The 17,558-nt window shown below is 34.5% G+C and overlaps 1 protein-coding gene across 2 annotated transcripts in view; it reads right to left on the reverse strand.

Annotated features, from left to right (window-relative positions):
- The window catches only part of ap (apterous), a 379,716-nt gene that overhangs the window by 254,722 nt on the left and 107,436 nt on the right, over positions 1-17,558 (reverse strand). The window contains exon 4 of one of the 2 annotated variants that reach the window (XM_017606468.1): positions 7,326-7,465. The exons of the other annotated variant lie outside the window; for it this stretch is intronic. Within the exon in view, the coding sequence (XP_017461957.1) occupies positions 7,326-7,465 (140 nt within the window). The remainder of the gene's footprint in view (positions 1-7,325; positions 7,466-17,558) is intronic. 2 annotated transcript variants of the gene reach the window in all.

The raw sequence follows: 17,558 nt of genomic DNA on the forward strand, positions 1-17,558 counted from the left end.
TGTAGTAACATTGAACCACAAGATGCATTTTGAAGTTTTCTGGCAGCATTTTCATTCGATTTTCGCGAAGAAAAGCCTTGAATGTACTAAATGTGCGCTCGACGGAAGTTGATACAAGTGGAGCCCAATTTAAAACGTTTGAAACGTTCATATTATCAGGAATAAGGGCGTTTTCCTCGCCCTTTACAATTTTATCCACTCCCCTTGTTGTCTCCAAGCCTACGTTAGCTGAAAAAACGGCTTTGAATTTTTCCAACACCAATTTGGCAAGAGGTGCCTGCGCTTCTATAAGCCGCATGGGCATGTGTATATTTTTTAATCTTAAAAAAAAAAAAATTGTAAATGCTATAATCACTTTTTTAAAGGTAGAAAAGGCAAAAAAAGGGAAATATTTTAAAAAAGGCAAAAAAATGGCAACATCAAATGTGTATATATGGAATCAGGGAAAGCTAAATCGTGGACATTCTTAATCGAATATACTCTATCTCTGTAGCAGAAAAAAAGGAAATTTCCATAAAATCCGTTCCCTGCATATAACATGTTTTTTGTTAGAAAATGTGTTATTGAAATACACGATCTCTTTTTGTTTTACACAAGTTCTATGTTATGATCTTTTTGTTCATACAAATAATCTTTATGGTGTTTCTAGTTATGAAATGGGCATATTTTGACACAACTTTATCTCCTTTTCCCCTACCTTTACCGATTATATTACAGGTAGCCCATTATGCTGGACATGTACACGACTGAATATCTATTATGATCTAAGTCAAATGAGAACCCGTTTCAAAGTTTCATTTTACAATGTCTTTTCACATATTTGCCGAGAAAAGGCATTGAATTTGACAAAGTCAAAAAGGCTTTCGATAGTATCGATACTATCGAATATTTTGCACTATCACTATCGAATGTATACACTATCGATAGTTTTCCAACACTAATGTGAAAGTGTTCATACAGCAAGCTTTTTCATAAGCGATTTTGAATTTTCTATTACATTTTTATATATAAACGCACCATACCCACGCACAGTGCGCTCTTTTTCAATTTAAGCGTCGTAATGTCCCTGCAAACCAAAGTTCCCGAAATCTTAAGGAAATCGTTAGGAGTATCTGTAACGATTTTTTTACGAATTTTCAAAGAAAATTATATGAAGCGGTTGACACGAACTCGTAAAGAAATTTCTGTACGAAAAATAAAGAAAATTCTGGAAAAATTCTGAAAGATATTCTTCACATAGCACCATTATTTTCGTTGCTTCACAGATTTTCTTCCGAAATTTCGTAAAAGAATTGGTAGTGTGCGTAATTTATTTCATTTTAGATAATTCGGCAAAAAATCGAATTAAATCTTAACGAATTCTTTAAAATTTCTTTACAATGCAGAATACTCTAAAAAAATGGTTTGCAGGGGTAATGTTGAAATTTTGCAAGAACAATGCTTCCACCACTATAATTTTTTGGACCATAAATGGGTGTGGCCCGCCCAGATTTTGCCGTACCTCCCATATAAAGAATAGTGCCAGACGTTCATCATTTTTATATTTAAATTATTATCTTATCAGCATTTATAATTGAAACGCAAAAATAATTTTGGCTATTTTAAGCTTAATTTTTTTGCTCCGAATCCGATAACGCCACATTGGATCCGCCATTTTCTATTTCAAAAATTTGACATCATTTGCAATCAGCGACCTCGAAACATCCCAATATGAGTTTCTGGTAAAAGAGAAAAAAATATAAAATTAAATCGCCATATTACATGCGCCATTTTGAATTTAAAAAAAAAATCTGCGACCTCGAAAACTCCCCATTTATATAAGTTCTTTGTGAAAGGGAAAAAATTATAAAATTTGGTCGCCATATTAGATCTGCCATTTTGAATTTCAAATCATCTTGGTTACTTCTCGACTTTTGGCCAGCAAATGATAGTCGCCAGACCATAGTACATCGTTCCTAGGGGCATATAAACGGGAAATGTATACAACCGGGGTGCCTATAAGCGTGAAATACTGTACTGTCAATATCTCTTCCAACTTTATCCAAAATATGTTTCATTACAGCATTATCATCTTTTTTGCCATAAGCTAATCTCTTCGGATATGGCATGCATGCATTGAAGAAAATTAGAACTTAGTGCAAACCTGTGCAAAAAAGGCTTACGGGATGTTAAAGTAGAAATGTTCCTTATTATTTTGCATATGAACACTGGTTTAGCTGAGGCTAGACTTGCAAGATCTGCTCCATTATAAATATAAATAATAATAAATTAAATAAATTACAAGAAATTTAAGCTAAACCACATATTAAGAATTATTTCAAACTATCTTCGCAAAAACAAGTACTGCTACTTGAAAGTATACGATAAACTTCACGCTAAAAAGTTTTATTTTTACGCGTCACAATAAGTTACGTTTGTCAGCGATTTTTTCGTTGTTGAAAATCAGTAGCTAACTGCCGATTCTGAGTTAACTACGTACTGTGAATTTGGCCTTAAATCAATCTAATAAATCCAAAAAAAAACAAACAACAACAAACAAAATCGCTGACAAACGTGGCTTATTGTGATGTGTAAAAATACAATTTTTCAGTTTGAAGTTTATCGTATACTTTCAAGTATCAGTACTTGTTTTTGCGAAGTTTATTTAAAATATGTAATTCTTAATGCGTGATTTAGCTTAAATTTCTTCTAATTTATTTAGTTAACTACAGATTTGTGTACTGAAAATCTGTAGCTTACTGCCGACTCTGAGTTAACTACGCACTGTAAATTTGGCCCTTAGTAGCTGAATATTTGTCAGCCAGAATACCAAAAGTTATGGCCATCTGAAATCATTTAATTTTGGACTTTTGGCATACTATAATTGAAAAGCGGCACAGTGTGCGACGCCGTAACGACGCACAGATGAGTATTTGCATAGTAAAACCGGTCAAAATTATTTTATGTGTTTTTCTACACAGTGATTAAATAAAACATGAAATTTAATCATAACTACGAATTTAAAGGATAAAAATTACTAGTTACACTTATCTTAGGATCATTTTCCTGAAATATTTAGTTATATTCAGTTACCATAAGTCCACAAAAAACTTTTTCAGAAATAGACAAGAACGGAATTCGTTTTGCTAGAATATTTAGGTTGTTGTTGTTGTTGGAGCGGCTACAACAACCCCGCCCAGATCGGTTAGTCCCTCAATCGTTGTCGTCAAGCTCTACTAGCGGTAGTCCCAGGAAGCGTGCAGCCTCGATGGGGTCTGCCCATAGGGAAAGGGGCGTCAGTAGGGTGGGGTTCAGTAGGCATGTGAAGAGATGCTGTGAGTCATGGGGCGCCTCTCCGCATGCCGGGCATTCGTTTAGAACAGTGGTTCCCAAACTTTTTTCACCTCGGCACCCTTGTGCTAAAAAAATTTCTCGGCACCCCTACTCTTCAAATGTCTACGAAAACAAGACAACAATGCAAACTTGGATCATGAATAGATTAACGATAACCTTAAATTCTTAGATAGAATTGAAATCGGTTTTGTTTTTTTATATCTTAAAAATTTTAACGAATTTTCATTTGGTATTATCACGCCCATTCAATGAAGAATAGCGCTATTGTGAATTTCGTTCGGTTAGGTTGTTTACAATAGTACATTTTTCACCGCTGAGAAGTTTTGTTTACAAATCGAGCAAATTAAATAGAGTAGTGTATGTAAATATGTGCAAATTAAAATGAAAGCGAGTTTATAAAAACGTGGTAAAAATTAGGACACCGGAGTTCTGGTTCACCGATTCGTCAGAGGATGAGAGCTTGGTAAACTGGCCAGGAGTGGAAAATGTTTAAGAGGGTTTAAGTGACATAAAATATATTTAAGAAATTTGTCTATAGATTTATTAAAAACTTCCGACTGTCTAAAGAGGCGTTTCTGAGCCAAATCTATTTAAAATATTTAAAATTTTAAACAGCTTACGATTTGGTTCTAGAGATCGGGCCAACTGAGTATTGGGATTTTTTTTTCGAGCTTGTGTTTAATATTCACAACTGCATGAAATTAATAAAAATTGTTTAAAATTACTGTCTAGCCGCCATAAAGTAAAAAAACAAATGCAAAATCATAAATTTTTCACAATTTTCTAACAATTCGTCGATGGTGTACATCGAATGCAAAATCCTGTTCGACAGAAAATTCGATACTCAACGAAAATTTCGACACGGTTGCATAGCTCATAATTTCACTTTCGATGTTCGATCTTCGATAACCAGCGAAGATCGAAATTCGAATGCAACTCATAATAAGGGCCTAAAAATGACTAGTATTTTTAATGCAATCTTGCCAACAGCAGTGTTTTCTGCATACACTTGCATCCAGAACTCTCTTCGTAGTATTTAATATTCAAAGTGCTGTCTTCACTGAAGTCCATAAGGTTTTCAAAAGCTTAATTGGTAATCTCAGTAGGTTTACTTTTCAGGAAACGGGTTTGTTATCCAGCTGAAGCCATCCTCAGAGTCAATGTTGGGAAAATATTCGACAATGGTTTTTTCTAAACCTTCCAAGTTAACGCTGGTAATGCGCGTTGACGCTAAGAAAATAATTTTTACAGCCAATTTCACGAAAGCAATTTAAGTGATAAATGATTTTAATTTTTTGAAATTTATATGCAAATTGCGAGTGAAACCAGCTGTTATCAATTTGCTTAGCGTTAACTTCGAAGCTATATACGTTTTTCTGATTACTTTGTTTATTTATGGGGTTTTCATGCAAATTGCTAGAAATACTAAAATATACATGTCACCAATAAAAAAAAATCTCGACGTGCTAGGAAAAACCAGAGTTGTATTTTAATTTCGCAGGCCTCTGTTATCTTCGCAGCGTGATCCAATGCGGGTTTTAAATCTAGTGGCGGCATCTTCCTAGTCGCCAGGGAATACCGAGGGATCATGCAGTGACTTCTCGTGGCGTTTTGTGCCTCTTGCTTCATCCTAGACATCGCTCCTTTCGTTGTTCCAACCACCGCAAATATCCGCACACTTTCTCCATTTCAAACTATTGTTCTGTACAAATTTGTCCATAGCTTTAAAAATTTCGTCGCTAGTGGCGTAAGTCTGAAGTACATCGTTCTTCTTCGATTTGCATTGCGAATGGGTACCTCTCCAACACGAGAAGACGCCTCTAAAATCGTGTTGATTCGCTCTTTGACAGTGTGATTGTGAAGTTCCAAAGAATAAGTAATAAATACACGTTCGCGAAGCTGCTGCACTTGTTACGAAAACAGCCCAGCCAGCAAAAAATCTGATAATTAATCCGAAAACGGGAAGAAAGGTGGATGAAACGCGGATTAGGTCTACAAAAGTACCGAAAGTGGTTGTGAAAAGGGTACGTTTTCGGCTATTTTTCTGAAAATTTTCTGATTCAATTTTACGTTGACAAAACGTACTGGAGAACTACGCTTAAGAGCGAAATATCCCTTTGCTGCAAGCTATTTGTGTTGGGTATGTGGTTTGAGGAGCCGCTGAAGGTAATTTTAATAAAAATCTAAATTTTTTGATTTACTGTCCGCCATGTTGAAGTTTGATCAAACTGCTTGCGTTGTGTATGGAAAGTCTAAAGAATTTGTCCGCACCACTAGTATACTCTAGCCATTAGCGGCACCCCAGGGTGCCGCGTCACCCACTCTGGAAAGGCCGGGTTTAGAACATGTTTATTTATTCTGCTCAGGTATGAGTTCAACCTGCTGCATATTTAGGTCTACGAGTTCGGATATCCACTTCGTCCTTTTAGACCGGCTCTTGATTGTGAATAACTGCCAATTGTGCAAAACTTTTCGTTACTAAAGTTTGGATGCTTTTTCAATTTCAATTAAATAAATAACTTAAAAATAAAAAAGGGAATGTGGAAAATTGTTCTAAGGACACAATCGTTCTCGCCGAAGCCGATTAGAGAGCATTATCCCAGCAAATATCGAGGTTAGTTATCGATTAGAGAATGATTGGAGAACTAGCCACATTCTCCAATCTCAAACGTTAGACAACGACTCGAAAAACTATCGAGAATCATAGCGATCTCAACAAAAATTGGACATAGTTCTCGACTCGAGAAAATATTAATATTCTAATCGAATTCTAATGCTGATCTCTAATGGGATTCGAATGTGAATTTAAAACTGCTGTTTTGCTTTATTAAATAAAACGCATTGTTTTCAAAATTTGTATTAAATGTATTCGCAATAAAATAATAATGGATTATTTGAACTTAAAAATACTTTATAATTCATTCATTTGGAATATTGCTTATTTACATTTATTTGAATTTGCGTTGTTTCTTTAATCGTTCTCGAATCGAATTCTAATTTAGTTCCCTAACTTCGTCATCGAATCGACAACGATTAGAGAATTACCCTAGTTATGCAGAAATCCAAATTTTTCTAACGTTAGAGACTGTGTTTGCTGGGATTGTCCAGTTTCATAGTCCTTCAAAGGATCTCCCGAGACTTTTTAAATTAAAGGGTATACAACTCAGTAAATTTGGGTACCCAGCTTCGATGAAATTAAAGGTCAGACTTATACTTGTTAACAATGCGACTCTCCTTATAACTATACATAAAACATTTATGTAAATAAAAGCCAAAATTACAATTTTAGGTCTCATCCTGTTTCGTCCTTCGAAAATCAAAATGGAGCATATGCGGGCAAATTATTTCTGCTTTAATTGCTCAAAGATAACTGTAGTTACATATACTTCAAGGAACCAAACCTTGACGAACATTAACAAGTAAACAAAAATACCAACATTTAAAAATATTATTCCACAAAAATATCAAAATAGACCGATATAAATATTCTAAACGAAGGCCATATTAAAAGACATTTACTTAAATTTAGTCTTAAATGATAGAAATGACCTTCTTCTTCCATGTCCAAAAGCAGTTTTCTTAAAACAGGTCTTCACTAAACCACAATTACTGAAGAAACAAGTATAACGACTGAAAGCGTGGTGAAAAAAAAACTATCACAACCTTGACTGTTTTCAGGTTGACATATGTGCTATAGCACAAGTGTAAGCGCCCAAATATTTTATATATTAATATATTGTTGTAAAAACTAACTGCAAAATAAAATTTTTTATTTTTATATAAAAGCGTACACTTGTATGTAAGTTTTGTTCTTTGAATTTCTTTTTAATTGAAATAAAAGAAGTTTACGCTTCCTGTGCTCTTTATAATTTTTTCCCAAAATCAGCACTGATATGCATACTTTGTATTATGCAAACCAAAGCAAAATTTAAAATAATACCAAGCACTTTAGGCTTCATTACGCTATGTGAATAAAAAAACAAGGAACTTACCTATAATAGTCATTCTTGCAGTAAATGTTTCCATCCCGCGAATAACACGATGATTCTCGATCTAACGGTTGCCGACATGCATAGCATTGTAAGCAATTAATATGCCACCGTTTATCAACTGCAGAGAGATAGAAACGATCCTGTGATGAAACAAAGACCCCGGTATATGTTATTATTACATTAGCTTATCGTAATTAATAAAATTTAGGAGATAAGTTTCAATAAGATGCATATACATATGTAGATGGCTTAGAGTGAAAAGTTGCTAACTCCACTTTTACAAATTTTACAGGAGAGGAAAAATGTCTCTGACAGCAATTTTTTCAAGTACATTGCAAAACAGTAAACATTTTTTATGTCTAAAGTAAAGAAAAACTCCATAAGAATTAGATTGAATTAAAATTTACTTATTAAAAAATAAAACATTCTTTATGCCAGGAATTTGTCACCAGAGACAAAAGTGTTCAATAACAATACGCAAGAAACCCCAAAGAGAAGTTTCGAGTATATTTTAGTAAACTAATAAACATCCAATCCTTCCGGATCAAAGTTTTTCAATATACTTGAAGAAATTAGCTTCATTTCTTATTATAATTTGGCTTTATAGAATTTCCTGTGCCTCTTTTGGACTAAAATTTTTTTTTTGTTTTGTCTGGCAAAATTTTTTTTAGTTTCACTTTTATTTCAACATATTTTGATTAAAAGAAAAATACTGATAAAAATAAAATTTTTCTTAAAAAGAGGGTTGAAATCTTGGAATTCCTGCCCGTAGTTTGTTTCTAAGTCAAATATGAGTGGCATTGTGCTAATATGATAGCTGAACGTATCGGCAACGGAAAAAATATTTCTCCTGAATAACAGTTATCAGGCAACGTAAAAAATAAACGTTGGGTTATAACTCTTATCGACAAAATAAAAAATATTTCTCATCTAATAACTGTTATGGAGCAACGTTTTTGCTATAAAACTTATAACTGTTATGTCCCTGATTTTAAATATTTTTCGTTAAGTTTTGATTTAAATACTAATGCTCCATAAACAATTTAAATGCAAATTCCTAACTGTGCTACAAATTTGATAGAACTCTAAAAACTGTCTTCAAATTTAAAACTTTTTAATCAGAGATTTTTTATTATAAATATTTCGAGTATTCTGCTTTGTAGCCCATCAAATTTTAGTGTAGTAAAGTGTAATCTTGCATCTTAAACGAAAATATTTAAATAGGAAATTACCTTCAAGAGCGTGTGTAAAAAGAGTTACATTAAACCAGCGCGATTAATTATACTAAAATTTAATGGCTTATAGAACTGCTTACTTATAAACTCTGATTTAAAATATTGAAGTTTTTATAACAGTTTCTAGAATTCTACTAAATTACCAACACAGTTAGAAACGTGAATTTATTTGTTTATGTTATAATACTTATGAGCCATCCTTAAATAAAAAATTTACGAAAAATATTTAGCATGAATATCATTGTGAATATTTAAGATTCTATATGTTCTTATTAGATGCAGGGGAGTCTATGTATTACATTTCAATACACTTAATACAATTTAACGCTGAGTTATCACAAATAAGCATTCAATATATCACCGTTCTTCTCATTTTTTGACACAATTTAGTTTAGATTTTTGAATTATAAGTATCCCAGAAATACCCATTATACCTAACAAATATAAATTATTTTTAAGAATAACAGTTTTTGAAAATGAAGGAATAATTGACACTTTATGTTCCTAATTTTAAAGCAGAGTTTACCCCAAAAAGTAAAGTAGTGCAAATCAAATAGCTCTTTAAACATAAAATGAAGTACGTATTTTTTATTTACAAAATTGTATGCGTGCTTATTTAAAAAAAAAGCTCAAAACTAACCTAATTATTTCTAGTTCGGAGGTAACTCTTTTTGAACTATCTAGGAACTGTTGTTATATGAACTGTCTCAGAGCCATCTAAGCCAGAGTCAGCTCAGAACAAGTTCAAAAGTTCTGCAGAGGGCGACAATTGTCACTTCGTAGGACATCGCCATGTTAAAAAAGAAGAAGAAGTTGAAAGCATTGAGTTGAGATAGATGAAGAATCAGTACCGTCCCTTTTCAGGCTAGCTCAGCTCAAGTTCTGAATCAGTTTGATTTGCTGCAGGGTAGAGTAAATGCAAGGAGTACTTACTGAATTTAATGCGGCAAATATACTTGCGCTGGCCTTTAATATGTATGTATACGCTTTCAGTGTGAATGCTATGATTTCGTCACTCGCGTGCACTGCCGTGCGCTGTGATATCGGGGCGGGATATTTGTTATTCTGATTAAGTACAGGCGCAGGTACCAAATATCGCCGTTTAAACTTTCTCTAACATCTAAATCGGTTACCGAGATACACATATCTGGTCATAAGGGCGCCACGCCCACTATCCAAAAATGTATAATAATATAATTTTCTGCTAAGTGGTTATTGCAATCATCGATTTTAGGGGAATTAGCTTTAATAGTTACTGATTTATCGCAGTTTTCGTTTTTCTGTAAATTACCGTTATATGGTAAGTGGGCGTGGTCATTACCCGATTTTAAAGATTTTCAACAAATTTCTCAGTTAAATCCTATGCAATACTCGTACCGAGTTTGGTAAGGATTGGTGAAGCGGCTACTGAGATATAGCATTTCATCACAAGTGGGAGGGGTCACGCCCATTTTTCAACTAATTCAAATAATATTAATTTTTACCAAAATTCTATTTCACAGATTAATTTTCAACAATTTGCATCCAATATTTACTGAAGTATCGTAGTTCTTGCATCTTTCGAAAATACCTTTATATCGCAAGTGGGCGTGGTTACAGTCCGATTTCGCCTATTTTGAATACCAACTTACCTTGGATAAAGGAAAACTTACATATCAAATTTCGTTGAGCTGTCAATTTTTGCTTGAGTTATCGTTTACACGGACGGGCAGATGGACAGACAGACATGGTTTAATCGACTTCTCTATTCATTCTGAACATTTATGTATACATTTGTCTATATCTATCTCGATTCGTTTTGGCTGTTACAAATAACCGTTATGTGAACAAAGTTTATATACCCTTGTGCACAAGTGCGTTCCGGTATAAAGAAGCGAGTGCAGCACCGTACTCGTGATAGAAGTGAAACTTCTTAAAAAACACATGTGTGCAGCGCAGAGAATGAGACGAATACAGTTGCTTATTGTATCTAATGTTGGTACCAAGTTCCTGCGTTTTTATCATTTTTCACATTTAATCTTTTTTTGTTTTTTTTTCGTTTGTTTTTATACGAAGGATATTATCATCCTATTTGGCTTTATTCTGCATTCGAAAAATTATATGGTTCAATGGAATTGAATTTTGTGTTAAATATTTGAATAAATCATTCAAATTTAGAAATTTATCTAAGAAAAATAAAACATTTACACCCAAATTCATAAAAATAAATAGAAAATTTTTATGAAAATTTAACTTTATAGAGCTCTTTAAATCTATTTTATTTTTTTATGAATAGGGCCGTTAGATTTTGGTGTGGATTTTCCTTGATTTTTAATTTGCTATCCCAAAATAATTGAATTCAAATAAAACACCTCTTTGGGGTAAATATTTCGAGTGACGAAAGCTGAACTAAAAACACAAAATTTATGATATCAATTTCGTGATGAAAACTATATAATATTTTTAACTGCCCTGGAAACTGACGCAAAATAGTTTTATTTATTCGGAAAGTTGCAATGTTCTGTCTTCTCTTAGAAACACAAAATAAAAAAATAAAAACTTTAACAACGATTCGTATGAATAAAACTATATTGCGTCAGTTTGCAGGGCAGTTAACCCTCCGATGAGTGACAGTGCCGATGACGTTAGATTCGTGAGAAGGTCCTTAGGGACCTACAAAGAGTTGCTCGATGTTTCGACTGTACATGTGCAACTTCTTTGGTATTTATGTTGTCTTTTGATTAAATTAACGTCCTGCATATATATTAGGAATGAAATAATTTGAAGAACAAGTGAAAAAAAAATCAAAACATGAAGACAAGTAACTTGTTATTTCTTCTAAAATTGTACAAGGTCCCTAGGGACCTTGTCACTAATCCCCGTACTATATATGTTGAAATCTCAATAACACTCGAACGTGATCCCGTATCCCTTCGAAACTTATTTTAAACGATTCAGCTTAATTTATTCTTGGAATACATGTATAAATTCTTTTCAAAAATGCATTGAACAAAAAGATATAGGCACATGAAATACGAAAAGGTCCCTAGGGACCTTCTCACAAATCGAAGGGTTAAAAATGTGTATAATTTTCGGCACGAAATTGATATCATAAATTTTGTGTTTCTAGTTCTGCTTTCGTCACTCGAAATATTTACCTGAAAGAGCTGTTTTATTTGGTATCTTTATCGCCAAAAACGAACCAGTAAGACAGTAACTAAATCTCCACTAGGTCGGAAACCGCGAAATGTGGTACTTTTAAAAAACTATTTTATTTAAGTTTTTCAAATTTATATTTTGATGCAAGAAGCAAGAACAATTAGAAATGTATAGCTTTCTAAACGATCGAACTTCATATTTTATTTGGCTCCGTGAATTATGGATTAAGACCGCGATTCAAAAATTAAATTAGGCCGCGCGGGCATAATTCATTTTGCCAAGTGAAGTTAGGCCTCAATCAAAAAATTAAACTCCATCCCCCATTTTATTTCTAACTGTTTATATTCAGTGATACACAAAATGCTAGGTCCAAAATAGTAACAGAAAATGTGATAAGTCCCAAAAAATAAAAAGTCTTCATTAATCTACGGTGGAGTGCAATAAGGCCCGCTGAAATAACGCCCATGGACTTTATTTCTCAAAAAATAGAAATAAAGCCACTGGGCGTTATTTCAATTTCGAAGGGGAAATAGCTCCCACCAATAAAAGGCAATGAAGCCAGTGGGCTTTATTTCCTTTGCGAAAGAGCAATAATGGACGCCGGCTTTATTTCCCAAAGAAAAGCAAATACAGCCCGCTTGATTTATTTCATAAAAAAGGAAATAAAGCCCGTGAGTAGTATTTTCTCTGGCTTTATTTTACTGAAACATTCAAGTTATGTATACAGGCATAAATTTGCATAAAATGCAACGTATTTTAAAAGAATTGCTCTCTATTTTTGCATGCAGTGTAGTTTTGCGTTAAATTCCATTCTGCAGTATAGGCATAAAATCGAACGGTACTTTTGCCAATAACTGATAAGCGATTAAAAGTAAATTGTTACTGTTTAGTTAGCCTTCAATGCCATGCCCATACATATATTGTTCTCACCCGTTAGTAGTGGCGGGCAAACGCGGACGGCCGCGGTTGAGCCGCAACAGGCTCGCTCCCCGAGTTCTCAAATGCCACATCCATTCAAACAAATTTTTAATACATTTGAAAACACATTTGAGTAGTCCACTTGCAAAATACGCTATGTAAACTCTTATCGATTTTTAGTTTTTGTAGTTTCATGTCCACACGCAGTGGAAGATCTTTCTACATTCTAAAAAAATAGCATAAACTCCCGCAAAAGTCGCTATCATACTTATTTATAAATTTTCAATAATATATATAATCATAAAAAAAAATATTCAATTTAAAAGTTACTTGTTATCGTAGTCATTTTTCTTTTTTAATTTATGCTTATACCCGCGGGTTTCACCCCACGTTTTTATACAAATATGAAAAATAATTTAATGATGTTATATTTTATTTCTGTGCCCATTTTGTTATAGCTCGTTATTTTTTAAGCGAGTTAAGGTATTTAGGCCGTTTAAAACTATGAAATTATAAAATCTCGTCTGCGCGCTAGGCATACGAGAGATATCAATCCTCTAAGTTTACCTTAAAATGGTTCCAGCCTGGAACTTCCAGGGATACGACGCGTGAACGTGTAACCTTCTTGGAGGTGCCACGGCAGGTTCTAATATCTGCAACTCAAATTTAGTAACCTGGCCTTGATAAAATACCATTACTGTAGCAAATGTCTCAAGAGGTATGTATGCATCATGACAGCTTTACATTATAAGGCCGAACCCGGCTCTCCCTTTTTCATTAAATGAATTTTTTTCTGTCAGTACGGCACTTATAAAATAAATCTCCGTAGCAAATTTAAAATACTTTCAGAGATTTTCTATCCTTCCAGAGATATGTATTAAGAAATTTTTAGTATGTATGGGAGGCGACATGCCCCCTTTTTAATAACTCACATTTTTTCCATGACCAATTGATACATTTTGTATACACAACTCCATACCAAGTTGCAGTATTCCAACTCCACAACACTTCGAGGGATGGAAGTGCCCCGCCCCTTTTTCTTATAACCCTAATCTTCTTCCATGAATTTAGAATTGATTTTACATACCCACCATGAACACCTCTAGAGATATACAGTATAAAACAGGGAGGTACCATTCCCCCTCTCCCCCCCTTTTCGAATAACGCAAATTTTTCTCCATGAGTATGGAATTAATTTTATATACACATCTCGGTGCCAAGTTCCAGTCCTCTGCAATAAATACCTCCAGAGATATGCAGCATAGAAAAATCAATTTGCATGTGAGTTGCCACACCACCTTTTCCAATAACTCTCATTTTTCTCCATGAGCATGGTATTAGTTTCACATACTTACATATATATGTATTTCCATACCAAGCTTGACTACTTTACCCCAAATATTTGAAGAGATATGCAATATGAAACTTTCAGTCAGTATGCGAGGTGCTATGCTTCTTTTCCAAAAACATCCATTTTTCTCCGTGAGTATGAACACGATTTCACACAGCGTTGGCAAAATTTTAATCTGATTAACGATTAAAATTAATTAGTCGTAATCAACTGTAAGATTAATGATTAAATTTTTTTAATCGCTAATCGCTGGCCGCGATTACGATTAATTAATTTTAATCATTAATCGTTAATCCAATTAAAAATAAAATCTGATTGTCTTGTTTGTCCGAATTTGAAACCAAATACCAGTTATAGTAATTATTTTGTGTTTTACGCTTATAAAAAAGCACATAATATTAAAAAATTTATAATTATTGTTATTAGTAATACATAAACTGGGAACTTTTACAAACCTAGTTTGTAAAACGTTTGTTGGTATAGATCTTAATGAAAATGCATACCAAATTGCTCAGATTGATGAGGAAACCCGACTTAGCCATACCGGATTAACTTGTTTTGTGTGCACAGGAAAATTCCAGCATAAATTAATTAATCACCAAATCTACTTGATCAAATTAAGAGTTAATGATTAAAAAATAAATTTTTTTAATCGCGGTTACGATTAACTGTTTAGTCAGATTAAAATTAATAATGATTAACTGTAATCAGATTGAATTTAATCGAATTAATTAATTGATTAAAAAATCAATCGATTGATGCCAACATTAATTTCACATACATATCTTTATACCAAGTTCCAGTTCTCTCCCACAAATACTTCCCGAGATATGTATGTAATATGAAAATTCCAATTTGTATGGGAGGGGCCTTGAGTTTTCGGAATTACTTTCAGTCTAAGAACATCCTTGCGAAATTCGTAGTAAGTGTACCAAATTTCGTTCTGATTGGGAAACCGGTTAAAGAAGTAGCCTATTTTTCAATCCAGGTCATAAACCATCTGTGAGCAAAATTTCATTTTCAAACAGGTGACAATTCTTAAAAAAGTAGCCTATTTTCCAACCTAGGTCATAAGCTATCTGTGTGCAAACTTTCATTCAAATCAGTTCGGTCGTTTGCGCGTATTAATCTAATTAAACTTTTCTAATAGGTGGCAACTCCTAAAATAGTAGCCTATTTTCCAACGTAGGTCATAAGCTATCTCTGTGCTAAATTTCATGCAAATCTGTGCAGTCGTTTCCGCGTATTAATTTAAATAAACTTTTTTGACAGGTGGCAACTCTTCCAAAAAATTAGCCTATTTTCCACTGTAGGTCATAAGCTATCTGCTTGCAAAATTTCATGCAAATCCGTTCGGACGTTTCCGATAATTAGTTTAATTAAACTTTTTTAGCAGGTGGCAACTCTTAAAAAAAGTATCCCATTTTCCAACCTAGCTCATAAGCTATCTGTGCGAAAACTTCCATGCAAATCAGTTCACTAATTTCCGCGTATTAATTTAATTGAACATTTCTAGCAGATAGCAACTCTAAAAAAAGAGTAGCCTATTTTCCAACCTAGGCCGTAAGCTATCCGTGTGCTAAATTTCATGCACATCCGTTCAGTCGTTTCCGCGTATGAATTAAATTAAACTTTTTTAACTGGTGGCAACTCTTAAGAAAAGTGGCCTATTTTCCAATCTAGGTCATAAGCTATCTGTGTGCAAATTTTCATGCAAATCCGTTCAGTCGTTTCGGCGTGATGGTTTCCCAAACATCCAAACATACAAACTTTCACAATTGTAATATTAGTAAGAAGTAAGATTATAAAATCACCCAGTGGGAAAAGTAGTAATGCATTTCATGCGTGATAAGTAATGTAATGTATTTCTTATGAGTTCTAGATTCTATTACTGTTTAATATGTAATCAGCATTCTAATGTATCCAAAAACCCGCAAAAAATTCATATTAAATCAAATTCATTCCTGCATTACTGCATTGTGCAAATTTTTAGATGAAATTAAGCGGGGATTACTGTTAAGCCAATTACCTGCGCGTTAAGCCTTCAAGCTCCTACAGCATAAATTCAGTTATCTGTCTTTCGGTACCACTGCATTTTTTGTGTATGGCAACTCTAATTTTACAGCAGTGTGGCCCAAGAAAATAATGTTACGATTATCCTCTAAACCTTGAGGGATTTCCCAAATATACTCGGACTCGTATCGCTGGATTGTTAAATAAATGCTAACGATGACCAAATTGTAGTACAATTAACTTTATTGTACAACAAACAATTTACAATACTTGCTAATACAGTAAAAACACTTTACAATACTTGTTAAAGCAATAACAACGCTTTACTACTTGTTAACACAATTAAACTTATAGCTTGCTTATTCGCAACTCGATTCTCCGCTAACTTTACTTGTAGCTTGCTGACTTGTAACTAACTCACCTCGCGGTGGCGGCGCCCTTATATACCTGCGCTGGCACTTATGGCAACTCTAGAACATTCTGAAGTTTATCGCTCATTCTCTTTCTCTCGCTGTTCGCAGTGTTCATCCAACTTGACGTTTCTCTTTGTGGAACATTCTACGTCATTCTTCGAACATTCTGCCTATTTCTCGTTGTTCGCTTTGTGTTGCCGCAGTATTCGTCACACTGCCCTCCACCTAAGTCTGATCGTCCCGATCAGACACACTTGCTGTTCCAAACGCTGCAAGCCTTTCCAAGTGGACCACCTTCATCTTGTTTCTTGCTCTCCCAACGGTCTGGATTCGATACACGACGTCATTCCGCCGTTTGACGACCTTATACGGACCTTCCCAGTTGCATTGTAGTTTTGGGGACAAACCTTTCTTCCGTTGTGGATTGTACAGCAACACTAAGTCTCCCTCTTGGAAACCCTCGGGGTTCATTGCCTTATCATACCTGTCCTTCATCTTGTCACTCATAATTTGAGTTCGCTGTCTCACAAGAGCATGTATTTCTCTTAACTCCTCTTCCAGGATGTTGGACGTCTCTTTCCCAATTCTCCTTACATCGCCAGTTACTCCAAACATCCATCAGGAACAGGGGTATGCGGACATCCCAATCTTTCTGAGATTTGTCCACGACCTTCCGCAAATGCTCTTCCAGGGTTCGGTTGAACCGCTCCACCATGCCATCTGATTGGGGATAAAGAGCCGTTGTTCGAGTTTTCCGGATACCCAGTATCTGGCACATCTCTTGGAATACCGCCGACTCAAAATTTCTTCCCTGGTCAGAGTGCAGCTCTATAGGTACACCATATCTCGCAACCCAATTGTAGGTGAATACCTCCGCTACTGTTTTAGCTTCCTGGTTTGGAATCGGGTATACCTCCGGCCATTTGCTAAAGTAGTCCATAACCACAAGGACGTATTTGTTTCCCTGTGCGCTCATAGGAAATGGACCGGCTACATCCATGGCAATCCGCTCGAAAGGTGCACCTGAGTTATATTGCTTCATCTGGCCATGACTTCTGGATTTCGGCCCCTTAGCTGCAATACACTCCGCGCAGTTAGCAATCCACTCTGCGACCGATTGCCGACAACCAACCCAATAGAACCTCTGCTTAACCTTCTCCAGGGT

Source organism: Rhagoletis zephyria, unplaced genomic scaffold (assembly GCF_001687245.7).
Source record: "Rhagoletis zephyria isolate East Lansing unplaced genomic scaffold, Rhagoletis_zephyria_1.1 Rzeph_scaffold_00162, whole genome shotgun sequence".
NCBI classification, from domain to species: domain Eukaryota; kingdom Metazoa; phylum Arthropoda; class Insecta; order Diptera; family Tephritidae; genus Rhagoletis; species Rhagoletis zephyria.